This window comes from Athene cunicularia (assembly GCF_003259725.1).
Source record: "Athene cunicularia isolate RWA chromosome 1 unlocalized genomic scaffold, athCun1 chr1_part2, whole genome shotgun sequence".
NCBI lineage: Eukaryota > Metazoa > Chordata > Aves > Strigiformes > Strigidae > Athene > Athene cunicularia.
In genome coordinates this window covers 2,053,802-2,073,508 of record NW_020799092.1, presented here as the reverse complement: position 1 = coordinate 2,073,508, position 19,707 = coordinate 2,053,802, and the positions used below count along the sequence as shown (strand labels likewise).

General features: G+C 45.1%; 2 protein-coding genes across 2 annotated transcripts; both read right to left on the bottom strand.

Moving 5' to 3' along the window:
- Positions 1–9,574: 9,574 nt before the first annotated feature.
- Positions 9,575–19,094, bottom strand: MIEF1 (mitochondrial elongation factor 1). Its single transcript, XM_026867864.1, has 6 exons — positions 18,980–19,094; positions 17,657–17,805; positions 17,322–17,502; positions 15,118–15,380; positions 12,433–14,006; positions 9,575–12,390 (listed from the first exon to the last, which is right to left on the bottom strand). The coding sequence occupies exons 2-5, from the start codon at positions 17,798–17,800 to the stop codon at positions 13,200–13,202; spliced, it is 1,395 nt and encodes a 464-aa protein (XP_026723665.1). The 5' UTR covers positions 17,801–17,805; positions 18,980–19,094; the 3' UTR covers positions 9,575–12,390; positions 12,433–13,199.
- Positions 19,095–19,134: 40 nt separating this feature from the next.
- Positions 19,135–19,592, bottom strand: LOC113491141 (MIEF1 upstream open reading frame protein-like). Its single transcript, XM_026867865.1, has one exon. It carries the CDS (start codon positions 19,475–19,477, stop codon positions 19,157–19,159), a length of 321 nt encoding a protein of 106 aa, XP_026723666.1. The 5' UTR covers positions 19,478–19,592; the 3' UTR covers positions 19,135–19,156.
- Between the last annotated feature and the right edge of the window lie 115 nt (positions 19,593–19,707).

Below are 19,707 nucleotides of genomic sequence, written 5' to 3'. Positions count from 1 at the left end.
GCGCCCGCGCCGCGGGGAGCGTGGGGGTGGCGGATGTACACCGTGCGCGCCGGCACAGGAGGCAGCACGTCGGTACCACGTGGGAAGGGGGGCGCTCATTGGTGGAGACGCGCCGCTCGCGTGCGCTGTTCGCTGTCATTGGCCAGGGCCCGAGGGAGGCCAGATGCTGAGGGGAAGGGGGCGAGAGGCGGCGCCCGGGCCAGGGGCGCTGCGCCTTCACCAACCGCTCCCTCTCGAAGAAGCCTGTGTTCTCCCTCCAATTTCCAACGGCCCCTTGTTATCTACACAGAGGCCTGCTGAGGTCAGGCCGGAGCGGGCAGCTGCTGCTCAGGCCGAGGTGCTGGCGTGGCTCCCCTGAAGCACTGAGGCGGCAGGCCACCGAGGCCTCCCGCTCTCTCAGATAACGTGTCAGCCCAGCGCAGCGCCGCCTTCCCTCCCTGCCCGCCCCACACGTGCAGAGCTCAGATTATGGCCGCTTCAGGGCGCAGGCTGTGTTTGCGTGCACCAGGGCGCCTGCATCTCTGACCCGTGTCTGCCGGCCTCAAGCAGGATCGACCTGCGGTGGTTCATGCAGAGCTTCACTGGAGAGCAGCCGAGAGCGTGAGTGCAATTGGTGCCTTCAACCTATGCAAGAGCTGAAAATGAAGTTGGTTATTCCCCAGCTGATGAATGAGAACTGCCACTCCTGCCATGTGGCTTCACGCTGACACAGTTGCTTCTCGGTTCTCTGTGCAGGCATTACTCAGACTGATGTGAGCATTAATGGATCACCTACATAGCTTCACAGCTGTAAAGGCCAGTGTCACCTTGGAAAGTCTTTGAAGTGCAGTTTCATATTTTCTATCTGGTCTAAATCAACTTGCTGCTAGGAAAGGAAGCAGCCCTCTTCTCCCCCCCTCTTCCTGGCTATTACAGTTCCATCAGCTGCTTTGGCCCTCAGTGAGCCAGCTCAGACAGCTAACCCAGCAGGAAACTCGGAGGTCAACAGTTTTCTGGTGTTTTCAGTCCCTTCATCATTTCATTTGGGTCATACAAGCATCAGCCAGCTCTAGCGAGCTGCAAGGATCGGTGCCTGTGTGTTTCCTCACTGTGTCATAGTTACCCACCTTCAAATGGTTGCTTTTCCACGCTGCCAACCTCACAGCATACTATCAGCTCTCAGAGCTTTGGTGGGTCCTTGCTTGTTCAAACATCATCGTCTTGCAGGTCAAATTACTCTCAATTACTTATACAAAAGGCTCCACTATTTTCCAGTTAGAGCCTTAGTAGCACTTGTATAAAGCCATGGCCTTCACTGAGTTTGCTCAGGTGTAACTGGAATCTATTAACTTGACTGATAATTTGTGAGGATGGGCATGACCCAGTTTCTACTTTTAGCAGTCTGATGTTACCATCACCACTACAAAGTAGAGTATGTGACTTCAATCTGTAAACTGAACACTTGCTGCTGAATGAAAAAGGCAATTTTTCCTCCATATTGGATTGTTGGGGTTTTTTTGTTGTTTGGGTTTTTTTTTTGTCTAGAAGCAAACGCAGATTTTGGAATGACTCATTAAAATGGAGGAGGCAGTGAAAAATGTCCTCCAACACCAGAAATCATCACAGTAGCAACTGAGCTATCTAAGATGATTGTTCTGATAAATACACCACAGAGGAGGCAGATCTTGCTTCAAAGCAAAATTCAGAGGATGCGGCAGCTTTTAAAGAAGCCAAGTAGGTGATTGGCTGGGTAGATGGGTGGACAGCATCTCCATGTCCTCACTGGCTAAGGGAGAACTCTCACATCCCTTGCCGTGCCTGCTTGCCCCTCCTTTAAGTGAAAAGGGTGATTGTACAACTGTAATCATAGCTAAATAAACAGAAATGCTATACACACCCAATCCTTCATCTTGAAAAGATAATTATAGATTTCTCTGAAAGGACTCTGGGTATGTGTGAGCAAGAATCACGCAAGCAAAAATGAAATATGCATTGAGGAACTTAATCCAGATATGCCTGTTTCCTAGCTGCCTGGTTTCCATTTTGTGTGTAAACTCATGTGGAAATTTGTCTGTGTTACAAGCTCCAGACAGAAATTTTTTAACAATCCCCTATTCAAAAAGTGAAATCAAGTAACCAAAAGCTAGCCATTTAGTGAACAGCATATTTTTCCCTGTTTGCTGAAGGACTACAGAATTATTGTTGTTACATAACACCATGAACTACATCCCCAATTCCTTTATAAATCATCTCTCTGTATTTGCACATATTATGTCAGAGGTTTCTCCTTTGTGGCTAGAGTTTTTGACCAAGGTAGAAGACACTTCTTTAAGCTTAAGTAACAATTCCTTGTGAATTTTTCTACAAAAAAAATTACAGGTATTTTCTAAGGAGAGAACTACTAACTACCCTCTACTAACTCAGAAGTGTCTAAAAAGCATTACTTTCCAGTATTACAGAATATATTCATGGGTCAGAGATCAAGAAGTCTGGCAGCTCTGAAGAAAATTGAATTTACAGTGCAAAAAGGTGGCTTCTGATTGAAGATTAATTTGTGTGCATGGTCAATGAACTGCTGCTGACACATTAACAGCTTTAGCACCGTGGATGTTATTTGCTTGCCCTGGATATCATACCTCCTGGTAAAAAGAGCTCCTGTAATAAGTAAGATCCATCCCGACCCAGAAGAGAGGGGCCAGCCTCAGGCGAAAGGAGCTGCTCATGCAGAGCTCACTGCAGGATGGAGGCCAAAGTGACCTTGCTGGGAAGTGATGAACTGCCCTGATAAATGCAGCACTGCAGAAAGCCACTTCTGGCCAAACAGCAGCAACAGGAGGAGGAAAACTAATCCTCCTCCATTCACCCTTTTCCTCCATTAAGATGGAAGGTCAATATATGGGCTTTCTTTCTTTCTTTTTTCTTTTAAAGTTAACGTTGCAAAAGAAAAGAGGTTTTCTTCCACCAGCAACTATATAGGAGACAAACATGCTGAATGCTATGTTATTAAGTACACAAGACAGGGAGGACATAAATGTTTCCATAGTAACATCTCAGACAGTGTAGACCGTCAGTATAGGATGCTCTCAGAGACTGGGGTTGGGTTGGGGGTGGGGGGTGTATACTTGCAGGCCTCTGTAATGGAGATGTTTGCACTTTCCTGGAGTGCCGAGAAAGCGGCACACAGGGAAAAGGGCTGGCAGACGCTGCATCAGGAGGGCACACAATCTCCATGACAGCACTGGGCAGGTGGGTTTGGGCCCCTACTGAGCCTCACTGACCCAGAGAAGAGGCAAGATGGGCTTTTGGCTGGCCCTGGGCCCTGCTGGGGTGGCTGGGGAGGAGAGGGTATTGCCTGTTTTGCAGAACGATGAGCTGTGAAGGCAAGTCCCCAAGGGGACTGTTGTGATAATTTCTGTCCTTTGAACCTTCCATCAGAAGGAACAGGAAGCCTTACTCTGCACTTCAGTGAGCAAAGCATTTCTAGAGACCACCAGGAATTTTTCCTGGAGACAGCGTGCCGAGGAAAACACAACAGAGGAATGAGGCAAAGCATCGAGACGTTTTGAGGGAGAATTACCTACAGCCTCTACAGCACAGGCTAATTTGCAGTGCTTCATTGCTTCTCTGCTCATGTGGCACAAACAGGTATCTTTTCTGCCAGATTCTCATCGTAAACTCTCTAGGGATTGCTTTATAGACGTTCCATTTTAAAACTAGATTGAAAAGCAAATATATGTGATTAAAAATCAGGCTGGGAGGTATTAGCGTCCATCTTTTATTACATACAAACAGAAAATAAATTAGCCATATGCTCTGCCTCGTTTGTTTTGGACTAGTACACCAAATGGAATCTCTAATAAATCATTCATTGCTTAGCAATCCCCTCACTGTCTTCTGTTTCCATCCTATTATGTAAATATCACTGACAATTGAAATGAGACTAATAAAAAAAAGGATTAAATCTGCAACTAACAATTGCAACTTAACAGTTCAATTATTTTAGACAGATACGGAAACAATCGTGGCTGTCCACCTACATTTTTCTTACTGAACAAACGTGGGCATGCCAAGCACATGCTGATAGCAAAATACGGCTCTCTGGAGGCTAAGTTACTCAGAATCAGCCAGGCTGTGGCCAGCTGCCACAAGTAAAAACACTCTGGAAATCTGGTAAGAGGGAGGTGAGTTTTAACTCATAGCTTGCCCAAGCATGAAGTTCCTGAGGAAAAGTACAGCTAGTTGAAAATGATGTTTAGCAAAAAATATGTGTGAAGGGGGAGGGTGGTGCTGATGACTTTTGTTCAGACCATCAGGGGATTTTTTTTTGTTTTCTCATTGTCCAGTCTTGTTTTATGATGCTGCAAGAACTTGGGGTCAAAAATAATCCCTTTTGTGTTTTAGCACAAGTGGGAGCAGTTTAGCACACAAAGAAAAGCCTTCCAGTTGTCCAAGTGATAGAAGAACAGAAATGTATCTCACACAGCCAACTGTTCTTCACCGGGCTGTAGTTAAGTGGCCCCTGCTGCAGACTGAATTCAGTGCCTATCAAAATGTATGTATCTGTACATTATCATTATCTGCTGGAGTCAGACATGTAGCACATGGCTTGTGCCTGCCTGTGCAAAAGGATGGAGAATGGTAATGCACGCTCCTTTTTCTAGCAGCGCAAAGTTAGTAAGAGCTGCAGCCTGACTAGCAGGTATGGATTATGAGACTGCAGCATCTCAGTCAGCCACAGACACCAGTGAGTGAGTTAACAGCCCATTGCCACTTCAGTGGAATTCTTTCACTGTCTCAGTGTCCCTTAGACTTGTCAGCATGAGGACTCCTTGCTGTATCAGTCCAACAGCAATTACACTGCTCTCCTGAACCTGGCATCTAAACTAGCAGCTTTGTCTGTAGCAGGTGAGTTAATTCAGCCTCTGTTCAATGAGGGAGAATGCACAGTGAAAGGCTGATAATACCAGACTGTGCTCTGTGTGCTCCATCTGGGGATTTGTTTTTAGCTTCACGTAACTTCAGAGTGGCTTGATAAGGCCAGGAAGAGAGACTGTGAATGGGTATACCCTATTAATGAAATAGAGCAGAATCCTGGGGATATCTTGTGTGCATGTGAGATCTCTTTGTTTCCGATGCTGACAGGCAGCTTCAGCAGGAATACTGACAAACAGGTAGTTCAGATGAGGCCCTGAAACTCATTTGGGGATAAATTACCATTGAGGCTGTAGCTCACCAGGTCCCTAGGGAGGAACACTGCAGACATTATTCAGTAATATTTCTCCACTCTTCGTAGGCAGCAGCTGCTTAGTGGCTGGAATTTACTAGCAGACTTTGATCTGTTTTAATATCTACTTGTTTACAGAAGAGGGGAGAGAAATTCCTGGTGGGTGTTGACGCAGTTGTGGTATCACTGAATGTATAGCTTTTTCCTGAAAGAGTGTCATTTTCCCTCCTAAGGTCTCTGTGTTAGATTTGGCAAAGTGACAGAGAGGAGATTCTTTCAGAAGACTTTAAGACTGCTCTGCTCCCTGCACTTATGCATGGGCTTGTGGGTGGTCTCAGTAGAGCCTCCTCAGATGTGTTACAGGGGGTCTGGCAATGGACAAGCTTGGTAATAGTCCCCAAAGAAGACTTTGTGGCCAAAGTATTGTACTGAGTAGGTGCTGTGGCTTCTCAATCCACTGCCCCTCTTGGTGCTTGGTGAGGGAGGTTTGTAGTTCTCTTAACAGGAGTTTTCTGTGCTTGACTGCTGAGAGAGCTGGTTTGAGATTAAAGCCAGATCTGCCTGAGGAACCAGCCATGGCACCCACCTCTGTTGGGGAGGTACTGCTGGCTGCTCTTTTGGCACTCAGAGGGCAATACTGTTGAGGCTTTGTCCTGGGATTGAGATGACAGTAGACATCTCCTCTGGGTCTAAGGCAACGTAGGCACTGTTCAGAAAGGTAACATTTGAGCCATTCACCTTAGTCATGCAGTCTCACTGAGACTGATTTGGATGCTGAGCACTTATCAGAAATATAGGTCTCCCCTAGGCAGGGCATGCTCAGTCTGACCACAAAAGGGTGAAGTATGTCCCAGACCACAAGGCTTGAGAGTCCAGTCCACTAGTGACACCAAGCATCTTACTTTACAATGCAAAGTGATTGACTGCAGATGAATCACTCTTCTTATTAACTTTCTCATCTTACATGAGAAAAAAACTACAAAATTAAAAAAAAAAAAGACAAAAGTTCCTAATCTAAATCACTATCTCTTTGTTCAAGAAAAGTCACTGGACTAGATGCTTTCTACAGTCTCTCTCATGGCCACAGGCAGTGATTTGGAAAAGAGAAGGTTTGTGCCTTGGTCATGCGCTTGCCTTGGCAAAAAACAACCTCCACTTGAATGCCAAGAAGCTGGGACCTCTGCCAACATGCTCTCTAACAAGCAATGTGAGAGCTGCAGCTCTGTGGCCTGTGGGATTACTGTGTCTTGTATACTTTTGCTTCAGCATATCTCAGGCCCTCTGACAGCAAATCACCACTGCTATAAACAACCAGGAGTTTAATATAATTCAGATTATATTATCTATGTAAGTGGCAGTAGCTATTATGTCTAAGGCTCTAACTATCCTCTGTGCTAAATAAATTCAAGAATTTTAAGGCAAAAATGTCACTTTGCCATACTGCTTCCAAGAATGATTGCTTCTTGCCTTTCAGAGGGGGTAGGGAGCCTGCCAGGGCACTATGAGTTTTGAAGTAATGTCTGTCATGGGACAGGAAAAGAGCCAGCACAGTCCATCATTTGCCATCTATGCCCTTGTGTCTGTTGCCTATTAGGTCTCCTTTGCAATGCTGAGCAGAACGAGACAAGATTCTTATAGGACTGGGATGATTGTAATGGGATGTCTGATGGGACAGTATATCACCCCTGTGCTTCTGTGGAACAGTGACAATTTTACCACAGTGAGAGGCAGGGGAAAGGTTGGGCTTGCACTGAACCAAAAGAATTGTTGCCTAAAAAAAGAAAATCCAAAACAAGCAAGCAACTTTTGCACATTATTTGTATGGAGAAGGCTTTTCATGAAGAATGTGGTTAGAATTGACATACATATATATATATATATACACATATATATATATATATATATATATATGTGTGTGTATAGATATATATATAGATATATATATATTTCCCCTGAGAAGCTTAGCACTGATTGGTAATAGATCAGATACTTAGCCACTGAAAACAGGGAAATTGAACCAGGGCAGCAAAATAAAAATCAGTCTGACTTTTAGTGTGTTTAAAGTGTTTCTGTTCAGAACTGACTTTTGCATGAGTACTTAGGAAAGCTTAAGATCATGAAGTTTGAGTTCCATGAACCGAACTCTGTCTCCCATTCTCCTGCTATTCATAAAATGACAAGAACGCCTTCTATGAACAGAATGATTTCAGATCTTCCCTGCCTTACCTGTTGCTCTAACCACATTCTTTTGCTTTACCATTTGCAAAATTATTCCACAGGATCACATACTATAAAGATATTATTAGCCTGCTCACTACAACATTTCTGTGACTGCTGTCTTTCTTGGAGTATGCTAGTAAAACTTTTACACCATGCTATCCAAGATTGTGTAGGGGACACACTTGTTACATGAGAACTGTTTTTAAGAAGGTAATGACTCTTAAAAAATAAAAAGGAAGAAAAGAAAAAAGGGAGAGGGAGTTTATAAAATAGTCCCTTAGATTATAAACACAGATCATAACTCAGCCTGGCAAGGATAAAGGTAGAGTCCAGATACCTCAAACAGTTCTCCCAAGTGTCTAGACTGCAGCAGTCCTAGGGCTGGAAGCCAATAATGGGTTTCACTGGTAAGAGGGAGAATCTCCCATTTCTTCCTTGCTGCATCTCTGAGTAAAGCCCAGCATTTCAAGATCCAGTTCGAGATTCAGTGAGCCACGCTGAAGCCACTGAATCATATGTAGTGTGGGTAGCGGGTCAATAAATTTTATCTTCTCTAGAAGAGAAAATCCTTATTTGGAAGAGGCTCCTCTTTTTTTCTGAGACTAAATTTAAAAAGCCGCAGCTGTTTACAGCTTTTCTCTCTTGAGTTTAGAATATTAAAATAAACTTAAAAAACACAGAGGTGATTAAGTATTTGTGGAAAGAAAGAAACATTCATCATACAGATCAACACTTTAGCATGATAATCTCAAATTTGGGGTACAGTCATCCTCTCTCCCCCTGCCTAAGATTAGCTACAGAATAGTCAGGCTGGAATTTATTTAATTTTAAAAATTAAGAGATGCAAAAATAAATAAAATGTAAACTCAGCTACGTTAATTTCCAGGACAGGACTATGGTTATACAACGAAGTACGCAGAACACTTTGCTTTTTCCAAAATTCGCTGTCCTCCTAAACTGTTTGTTCCTTAGGCTAAGAACAAAGAGATGCTGGGTCTTTGCAGCCTGGAGAACCATTTATGCTCCTCTTCTTTGTAGCAACTTTTTCCATACTTGAAATAATTATCATGACTCCTCTCAATTATTTCTTTTCTACATTAAACAAACCTGTATCTTTTGATCTTTCCTCCCTATTCATGTCAGGACAGCTTTTATGCAAAGGTGCAAACCGCTGCATACATTAAACATGTATTGCAAGCTCTATGCTTTCCAGGGGCATTAACCTGAGGGAGTAATACCTGGCACAGATTCCACAAAGCAGCTCATTTTAGCTGTTCCCATAAGACCGTATGATGTGAAATGTGCTTGATCTCTGATCTGTTTCTACCACAGAACAGATTAAAGGAAAAACACAAACCAAAACAACACAGGCAAGGAGTATCAGAGGAAAAAAAAATATTAAGAGACATAGACTGCCTTTGTATCATAACATATCCTCTAAAATAGTTAAATGTTAATTGCCAAGTCCTCATTAAAACAAGTCTCACAAGACAATGTTGTCACCATAGCACATCTTCCCAGAATTATGAAGCCTGGGATCCATCAAAAGCAACATCACTTCATGCTTTACTTGACATCCAGCACTTCCACCTCGCCTTCCCAAGCGGGCACATGAGGCTGGGTCTTACTGCAAAGAGTTTCAATACACCAGACACAGGGCCCTGACACAGCGGCTTCCTCACTGCCTCAAGGCTGATGCTTGGGTAAGAGAGGAGTGCATTTGCAGGGGAGAGGATTAGCACACAGAAACCAACATGTGACTGAGCAAGGGTGGGGAAGTCTGCACAGGAAAGTTAATATTAAGAGGCACGGAAGCTTGTGAAGTTTGTGGAGCCATACGAAAAGCAGGTGCCTGCCTGGGCACTTAGGCTATCAGAGAAAGGATAGGAGACAGAGTGCCATAATTATCTTGTGACTGGTGCAAATGTTGCCAAGAGCCAGCATGCTGCAGTACTAAGCTGATTGCTCTCTCCAGACAAGTTGCAGAGCACTGAGCACCCAGAGCCACAAAGAGAAAGCAAGTAAATCAGCAAGGGGCTGTCAGTCCCCAAGCACCAGTGTGGTGCAGAGTTGTATCAGCATAAAGGTGATGCTCTGAGACAAAAGCAGAGAGACATTCCTCTGTTTATAAACACACTAGAGACAAACAGATTACTGTAGAAAGTATTTTTATTTCAGAATTTCACTCACTCTGTCACAGACCATGCACTGAAGACTTCCCCCCTTTGCAAACCCACAGCCTACAGGCCTGGAAGAGATGGGGCATCATTTCACTTCTCACTGTGAGTACCCACATGCTAAGAGTGAGGGCCCTGATGGCAGCTCACCAGAAGGCAGAAAGCAGCCTCTTGTTTCCATAATTGTTTTTAAACACAGGAAAAGAAATCCATCAGACTTGAAGGATTAGCGGTGGAGCTCAGCAGCAGCGAAAACCCCCAGCTGAGCAAGTTAGTCCTTGTCCTGTGGTTACAGGGAACAAAACAACCATCTCGTGGGAAACTCACGTGAGCTAAGCTACAGAACGCACCAAGGCATTCTTGGAGCCCAGGCAGCAACCAAACACATGCTCTGGGCCTCTTACAATCAATTTGTCTCTGAGCTGCTCTGCCAGGAAGGTGGCCGGGAGCTGCCCTTTTCACATTCAACTTTAGGTCCCCCTGCTCTGGGCTACAGCTTTGACTAGGAAGGAGCCTACATATAAGACAGCCCTCCAGGCTGTATGCCACCATCATACTGCATTTAATACCAAAAGGTGCCAGTTGGAAAGACTCTGCAACAGTCTGTTTGACCCACAGGGCGGGTACAGCATTTGTGTAAGTTTCCTGCATACTAACCCTACTCCTTCCTTGTCTCTGTTGCCCTTATGCATGACCCTGCTCTTGAAATACTCCTAGTTGCAGTGTCTCCATGACCCATTATGTCTTTGGCCTTTGCTGAGACTGCCACTGCCAGGGCAGCTGTTGCTCACTGTGGTGGCTGCCTGTAGGAAGTGAGCACCCCTAAGAACAGGCTTGCAGCTAGCTCAGAGGGGAAAAAACTGAGATGAAAAAATGATGGAAGTGATTCAAGTGAAGTAAGAGTCAAGTCTACAGAAAAGGTCAAAAGGTAGCTTCAGTCTCCATTTGATACACAAATTGAGCTCAATAGCAGCAAGAAATGGCCATAAAATATTAATTAATTAGGTTGACAGGAAGATGTAAAAGCATTTATATAAAAAATTCTATACAATTCTATGTATGTGGTAACTGTTCTCGAGCCAGCTCCCAGTGGCTTCCTCCTGATTATGTCTTGCCTTTTTTGTATCTATAGTTTTAATCATTCCAAACCATGTTGCAGCTCAATTCTGTGTGAAGACCATGGTATTGGAGTCAGCACCAAGTGAGAGGTGAGATCACACTGAAGAAATTAACTTAGGGGGAACTCCTGACAACCCAGATATTTTAATATTTTTGTTGACCTTCAAGTAATTAAAGGGGAATTTCCCCCAGGAACCTATAGGCTCCAAGTCTCATCTGTCTGCTTTTAGGGTAGGAAGGCTGACATCAGAAAGGCAGCGGAGGGCAGGGAAAGGTATAGGGGGAAAAAATCTGGGAACCAGAGTGAAGAGCAATCAACAACTGACTGACACGTGACTGCTGCAAAACTTACAAAACACAAAATCATACAAACAGAATTTCTGTTAACCTTTTATAGACTACAGACTTTATATACACACACAAACTTTAAAGTATGCATCTGGCAGTCTAGAAAATACCAGTACCCTAAGGATTAAATAATTTAAAATGCAATGTTGTGTTATCACTGTATACAGAATACTATCTGACACATTGGCTAAAATGGACGGATTGTCTGAGAAAGATGCTCCCTCCCTCATCTCATCAGCACTGCCTCTAAAAAGAAAATGACGGCTAAATACTCCTCTGTGGTTCCATTCCTGAAACTCACCTTGAAACTTCTCTGTCAAAGGAAGGAGAGGGGAAGTCCTGAGAGGAAGGGAGGAGAAAAAGATTCTTGCTCCCTTCAAACTCTGCTGCTGCAGCGCCCCTCTCCATTGGCTAGGGAAGCTGGACAGCAAAGATGCTAAAGCTGGGAAAAGGCAAGTATGTTTCCATAACAATACCTATGCTGGACACAGCTTGAGACTCAGGAGGACACCCTTCCTCCCCATTTTTGAAGGCAGAAGGCCAGAAGGCTTAATGCAGATTGTAGAGTCTACAGTGCAGCAGCTGCTCCCCAAAACCCATACTGCAGTCCAGCAGCAGCTGGGAGGGCAGCCAAGGGAGAATGGCCTGACAGCAGCCATCAACAGGAGTGGGCAGAACTGCATTACCAACAGGTCCAAAGAGACAGAATGGGAAGGTGTGCCCTCACCAGCTTTCCAAGAGTTTGTAAACCAGGAGCACTGGAAAGTCAGCACATGGGAATGAGGAAGGGGACGAACAGCTTCAGTTCTGAGATGGCTGGGAATGGGACTAAAACACACTGAGAGCAGACGGCAAAGCCAACATATCTCTAAATGCCAGCTCTGCATATGTACCCTAGTATCAGTGTATGGGACAAAACCTGGATGATGACACCAGTTCAGTCCTATCACCTTCAGAGACAAGTGGTGAGAATCTGGCTTACGTGTGCTTATTACAAAGTCCTTTGAGGCATGCAATCTTGCATCCACCTCCTATAAACCAGAACAGCTATAAGCTCTTGGGGAAAAGATTTAAAAAAAAAAAAAAAAAAATTAAAAATCCATGTTCCCATTTGTGTCTCCCACCCCTCCCCCAGAATCAGCTTCTCTTCCTCTAGGCCAATGACATCTAAAGAGCCACCATTCTCCATTCCCAGGGCCATTCTCACCAGCAACACCCAGCAGATCTGGCTAGGCAGGAATGGCAAGCCCTGCTCCTTCAGCCTCATCACAGAGGCAGACCACAAAGGTTTCTTCCTCCCCTATGACTGCTTCAGTGAGAATTCTCTCACTGAGAATTCTGAGAATTCAGTGAGAATTCTCTCACTGAGAATTCTCAAATTCTGAATTGAGAGAATTTGGTGAGAAGCTCGATAGTGGAGGTTGTGCTGCAGCAGACTAGACAAGCCTCAACCCTTACTCCTGAACCCAGCTTGCAAAGGATGAGAAGGCTCTGTAGGAGCAGGAACCATGGACATGGCCACTCTCCTATGCCAAGCTCTACAGCCCTAATACTGCCAGTGTAATCAATTATTCGCTCAAAAATACAAAAAATAACCCTATCCAAAACATCTCAGTCTACCCTGCATGACTGGGTCAAAGGGACCAGGGAAAAAAAAAAAAATTAAAAAAGACACAGTGTAGTACAGCAGAGAAAAAGAAACATAGGGCAAAGTCAGACCGGAGGAAATTAAGGACCTCAATGCAAGTCTGCTAAAATCACTGGATTCACAAGCCCAGTTCCATCTTCTTCAGACCAAACCAGACTCACTGCAGTAAGTGTACTACAGGAGAAAGAAGTGCATAGTTTGGTTTTATTTTTGGTAGACACTTAAACATCCACAGAATTTATGGGAAGATCTTAGGGCTGCAATTTTAGGCTCTTTTTCCTAGCCAATTGGTACTTGCTGGGAGAGATGATGGAAATGGACCTGTAGCACCAAAAAATTCAGTGGGAGCACCAACTCCACAGCAGAAAATAATAATGAACCAAAAGGAGACAGAGAGAGAGAAAGAAGTGGAGGAGACATATTTCGCAGTAATCCAAGTCCACCTCGGCTAAACCCTCTCAGTATTTCCCTAGGTAAGGCCTCATTACGTCTGCAGCAAGACCTCTGGCTCTGACAGAGAGCTGTAGAGAGTATAGCCCAACTCATCCACTTCTTCAGGGGTGAGCTCTGAAAACAAGTTCACCTTGGGGTTCAGAGCACTAGGGAGGACACCTGCCTCCAAATAGCGGATCAACCCCTTCAGCGCCTGCAAGAAGCGATCAGCCAGCATGTCCTGGGACCAGTCGGACTCTTCTTGGGATAGGTGTAGGATGACATTGGTGAGCTGACTGGCAGTGAGGTGACCCAGGGCTGGGTTTGACTTGCATACTGCTTTAAAGATCTTCAGGCACAAGCAGCGGCAGCCAGAATCACACTGGTCCAGGGCCCGGAGGCGAGCTGTTTCTGCTGGCCGCAGGCTCAGTCGCCACAAATTGTCATTCTGGGCCAATCGATGTGGTTTGGCCACAAGGATGATGTCACCCAGTGTCAGGGATGGTAGGAAGTCAATAAAAAGATGCCGTTCTGGATCATACTGGACTTCCAGCGTCAAATCTGATGGGGGAGCTGCTGGACGGATCACATAATCCAAAAGGGTCCCAATTGCTGGCCAGTTGATGGAACCAGCTACAACTTTCTCAAAGGTGTCTGCTACAGCTTTGGGGGAAAGGTAACCTCCCACCACACAGCGGTCCCAGTAGCTGCTCCCACGGGGAAAGTATTCTGGGTTTTCCCGACGCACCAAGTAGAAGCCAGGAATGTTCATGATTGTGTCCTCCCCAGGGATGCATGACCACAGGTTCTGCTCCAGCATCAGAGGCACAATGAGCTGGATGTGGTCAGCTGTCACTACCTTTCACAAGAGAGAAAAGTTGTTAAGAACAGGCTTTCTCTCTCCACACTCAGTTTTATTCATCACCTTTAGAGAGCCTTCTATTCAAAGGAACTTGGAATAAGGATTCAGCTGTCTCACTCTGCATGGGATTCACAGCCTCCCTTTGTCAAAAAACATGCTGAAGAACTATTTCCCATCATCAGTGGGATAACTCCAAGGTATAACCCAAGCTAGAGCTTATGTGTTATGTACTGTTTAGAGACTTTTAATTACTTCAGGACCTGACATGGACTGCATATAGATGAATCATATGCCTCCTATTGTTTGAAGTCCACTCCTTGGATGTGAGATGCAGCTGACCCGGGGCACAACACCACCACATGGTAATTTAAAACAGGAGGCAGAGTATTAAGTTTCTTGACAAGCTTAAATTGCCATGGTTTAATTATCCCATGTTATAACTAGGTACTGCCCTCAGCCACATTGTTTGGAAAAAGGTCATTAAAGATCCCTTTTCACCAATGTGATTAAGACCCCAGATCTATGTTTCACTGGATACTTGACACTCCATTCCAGAGCTCTGACTCAAACAAAAAGCGTGCCTCTGAATCACTCACTATAGCCATGGGCATCTTGCCACCATCAGGGAGATATGCAGCAGGGACTGCTGTCCAATCCAGGTCTGTAAAAAAAAAAAAAAAAAAAAAAAAAAAAAGAGTAGGGAAGACCTACGTGAATACACAGGAGTTCTAAGGGAATATCGTGTATTTGGAAGGATTTAGGAGGAGATAGAAGGGATATAGAGAAAACGGACGCCTATGGGAGAAACAGCAATAAAAAACACAGCTAAAGGGAGAGATGGAGGGGAAGGAAAGAAGGGCTGAGATAATCCAGAGAAATAAAACAGCAAAAAGTAAATGCTTTGCAGACAATACCAGAGCAGCCTGGTCATGCCTGTTCCAACAGTACTGCAAAAATCAACACCTGGCTCCACAGTGGGAAAGGCAACACCAGGAGCCTTATTACAGAGAAATGTTGTGCTGAGCCAGCACTGCCACAGGAAAGCCTGAAATGGCCCTGCCTAGTCAGCCTTCTGAAAAATGACCCATCACGCAGCCCCAGGAATTACCTGCAGATCATCATACAGGCTGCCGCTGAGGTACATGTCACGCAGGGGCATGTCCGGCAGCTTGGCACGTAGGAAGCTGCGCAGCTCAGCACAGATATCCACAGCTGCTTGCTTGGCCCGGGCCTGCTCATCTGCTGGGATAGCTACCTTCCTCCGATAATAAGCAAAGAGCTTTTCTTGCAGAGACAGACGAAGGCGGGATTTTTTCAGCTCCACTTGACTCCTCTTGGCAGATGGCCTGGGTTTTGTGGGTCGGAAAAAGTCTGCAAGACAGAAGGGCAACTGTTGATCATCTGCAGTGTTTCACTGTGAAGTGATCCACAGAATCTGCATCGCAGAAGTGCAGCCTCCTAAGTCTCAAAAGCTTTCAGCAGACATTTTGCATGCTCTACACAGACACCAGTCAAAAAGGAGGTGCTGAGAAACTTCAAAAGATACTACTATGAGCATCAGAGCAGCTGAAAACAAGTTATTAGATTTGAAATTTAAGCAAGACTAATCCCATGTACCAGGAAGTAATTTTAATGGCTACATGGACAGTACCTCAGTTCAATGTAATCAAAGATTCAACACTGTTACCAGTTCAGCAGCTTTCAATATGATACCAGACCAGTGGATAAAACACTCTTGAACAACCATCACGACCTCATTAAGTTTTTAACATTATAATGGATTTTTACAAATTATCAGCAAACCCCAGTCCTGACTAGGTTATGAGAGCAGAGATCATGCTACCTGGAAATGAAACAGTTGTTAGGAATCTGATCAACACTTACCAGGATGGCAATATCTTGGGGCCAGCAGAGCTCAGGCAATCATAGCCCCACTGAAAATTCCCCTCAGTTTCACTGGCCGAAGAACAGAAAGCACACTCTTAGGCACAAAACAGCAATACAGTGCTTTATGCTGCCAACTGCGTTATTAAGCAATGTCTAACCTGCACAGATTCTTGAAGCCCCTTTTTTTCTGACTGGTTTCCTAAAGAAATAAGCCAATGCTTCCCATCTATATTTCAGACCTCTCTTAATATGGACCAAGAGTTTCAGAAGTTATCAATGAGAAATAAGGAAGAATAACAGATCTAAGAGATCTGTGGAAGGGCTGTGGTATGTAATGGGTGCAGGAGAAAGCCCCAAGTCAGTGGCCCCATTAAGGCAATCAGCTGTTGCACATTTGTGTGACAAGAGGCATTTGGCCACGCAGCACATGCAGAATGGCTGATGAAGCTGCGCACAGACCCATCTCGCCTAACCTCAGCAGCTGCAGTCTTGTGTCCCACTGGGGTCTTCTGGAAAGATTTCAGGTTTTGTGTTAAACGGAAATAGCCAGCAAAACCATAGGGAACCAGACTTCATTGCCTGTTCATGAAAAAAATGTAGTTTTCCATCTTACATTTTAATTTATTTTTAAGTCAAGACTGCAATATGCCATCATCAATGGTTTTATTTCTCAGTTTTCATCTTTGGGGACTCCAGTCAAATGATCCAGACCCCATTTAACACAGCTGTCTAGTTATTTAATGTTTCCGAAGCAGAAAATCCACTGCCATCCTGAAGCTGACTTTCTTGCAGAGAATCTGGAAATTAAATTAAAAGCTTGATCCTGATTTTTATTTTAAATCTCCAAGTGTAAATCTCCTGAAGTGGCCAGGGATAGAAAGTAATAATCAGTGAGAAAAAAACCCCAAACAAATATAACAAACACTGAGGGACTCTAAATCTAACTCAGTGATAAGCAGCCCTAAGAAGCAAACAGCATTACAGAAATTATTAGGAAAATGGTAGAAATAATACAGAAAATACTTTTATAAATTACTATTCACAATTTGAATATTCTCCTCTCAAAAAGACAAAACCAAACTGGAACGGTCAAAAAAAGGCAAAGAGCTTGAAAAGAATGGAATGGCTTTTTATGGGGCAAGATTGCACAGGTAAGTATCCAGCTTGAAAGAGAAAAGACTGAGGGAGAAAAAAGCTTAAGACCATGAAGTCATGAGAGGAATGAAGAATGCAAATAGATGACTATTATTCACTAGTTCCTGATCCAACCTCTAATTCTTGGTTACCAGTAGACCTGCTTAAAAAAAAACCCTATCAAAATCCTGGGCTAGACAGAGTATTCTCTTTCCTGTATTCCTTTAACTGAATACAAAGTTTATGGGCCTGGATGATTCTGTAACGCAGGAGTATAACCCTGCTCCTTACCTGTGTCTGTGGCCGAAGGATCAGTAGGAAGGGTCTGCAGAGAGCGGCTGACGTTAGTCTTCATGTCCTGGGTCAGTAAACGTGAGGAGCCACCCAACCAATTTGGCTCTTCCCAGCTTCTCTTTCCCGACTGGCTCAAGCGAGTGGGGCTGCTGGGAGCACTGATTGCCCGGTCGTACATCTAAAGCAACATCACCAGGCACAGTTTGAGTTGTTAAGGGACCAACATTTGCATTTTACCCAGCCTACTGCCAGCATCCTGGGTCTTTGTTTCCCACTCCTTTCCAGGGCCCCCATGCTCAGGTTCCACCCCACCGTCCTGCACGCTCACTCACCCGTTTGACGGCCAGTGTGGCAATGCCCAGCATAGCTGCTCCACCCACGCCCAGCACAAGCCGGGCATTGGACAGCACAAAGTCAATGGCTGTGCCAATGCCGTTGTCATCTTTTTTCCCTTTGCGCTGCCCAGCGCCTGCCATCTCACCTGGAAGGAGCAGGAGCATTACACAAATGGGTCAAAGCTTGCAACTCTAACGGTTCACTCCCTTCTCCTCCACCCCATCCTCAGGGCTCTTGGGGTCTTAGCACACAGCTATAAGAAGGGACCACCTAACCCTGCAGCCTCTTTAATCATATTCCTTTGAGGAGCTGCTTATTCCCAGACACGCCAGAACAATACTGACCAAGATCTGCAATGACAACATTTCTTTGCTTCCAGCTCCATTTATGACCTGAAGAAAACCCCAGATTTAATGTGGGGCTTCTAATCATTCATGCAGGTTTAACTGTGCAATCATCTAATGCTTTTTAAAAAATAAAGTAAGATTTACTTCAGCAATATTCTGCAATAAAATCCTGTATATTATTATGATAAAACTCTACGACCATTCAGCTCTTCTTTTAATTTGTGTTTCTCAACCAAAGCATGGCTTTTTTAATGCCAATTTATTTTCCCATTCTCAATCTAATGCATGCAATTTTGCTCACAGGGGTGGCAATGCAGATACTTGTCTGTTAACAAATCACAATCTTCCTAAGAGTTGACAGGCAGTCTCGGCATCCACTCAGACTCATTTCTGAGATTCATGGCTGGTCCCAGATACTTCAAAAGACACCCAAGAACCAACAATAGAGACCACAATGTACCACAAAGAGAACAGCTCCCTTGCTTTCACTGGACATTTATGCCTGCCCTCAAGGCTGGTGGGTTTCACTCTCATACAAGTCATGTATAGCATGAATATTAGTATTTTCTTGCACGTGTACTTTAGTTTTCCTCAATTCCCATTTAATCTGATCTTGATATTTAAATGTAAAGAGTCTCCCTGGCCACCTACATGTGTAAAACACACTTTGCCACTGCTGTACCCATAGATGGATCCTCAGTGAACCTACATGAAAACACCAGAAAACTCTTCCAACCTGACTCAAAATCTGTTTCCTAAGTCAGTTTCAAAGGTTCAGCGCCTACTTGACTTGGGTGGTTTAAAACTATCCTTTGGTTTTCTGCGACCAAGCTGAAACCTCAGGAGTAATGTTCCTGCCTTGATGAACCAAGAATCCCGTCACTCTTCATTCTCAGAACAAAACCACACTGTCACAAAGTTAACTGTAATAGTAGCATTAAGAAAATGGTTATATCATTGTAAACGACCTACCTGTGACCTAATGCATTTGTAAAGAGAACAGGAGAGCCCTCCTGGTGTGCTGTGGAAGCACCTTCCAGGCTTCTTCAAGACAGTGGTGGGCAAGGAACATTAAATCACATCCTTTGGTTGGCGAGGAGATTTTGGAAGGAAGAGGGAAGTGGGGCCAAAAGGAGCTACAGGGAATCTTTAAACCAGGCCCCCAAGTTTGCTCTGTAGGAAAGCTTGCCCTTTCTCCAACTGCCTTTCTTTGTCCTCTAGCTGCTGCAGCTCCCGGTTTTTACGGAACTCACGGCGGATGACAGCAAGGTAGAAATCCTGGTCAGTGTAGCGCAGCCCACGGCCCTGGCGCAGCAGGGCCCGATAGAGGGTCAGGACAGCCTCCCGAGACCACGCTGCCATGGGGGACAGGTGCGTGGACGGGCGACCTAGAGAGAGGTGACAAAGTGCGGGATCCGAGTCGGCTTTTCTCTCCCCGAGGGACGCACCGGCCGCCATCTCCCCCTCCATGCAAGGCCCCACATACCGCCGCCCCCCGGGAAAGGACGGGACAGCCTCTCCACGGGCGCACAGGGAATAACGAGCTCTCTAAGGGCACCAGACCGCACGTCCCGGTGCAAGGGAATCGGCAGGCCCCGTGACTTGGCCCTTCCCGTGGGGGGCCGCCCCAGGGCCGCTCGCACCACCCGCTCCCCGCCGGGGTCCCGAGCTGGGGTTGAGCCCACGGAGGCTCACGGGGA

Coding starts and splice junctions, on each gene's coding strand:
- MIEF1 (XM_026867864.1), bottom strand. CDS start 17,800: ATGGCAGGCGCTGGGCAGCGCAAAGGGAAAAAAGATGACAACGGCATT. Junction 15,381..17,321: donor TCCTTCGGCCACAGACACAG/GTAAGGAGCAGG, acceptor TCTGTCTTGCAG/ACTTTTTCCGACCCACAAAA. Junction 14,007..15,117: donor GCCTGTATGATGATCTGCAG/GTAATTCCTGGG, acceptor CTCTTGTGAAAG/GTAGTGACAGCTGACCACAT.
- LOC113491141 (XM_026867865.1), bottom strand. CDS start 19,477: ATGGAGGGGGAGATGGCGGCCGGTGCGTCCCTCGGGGAGAGAAAAGCC.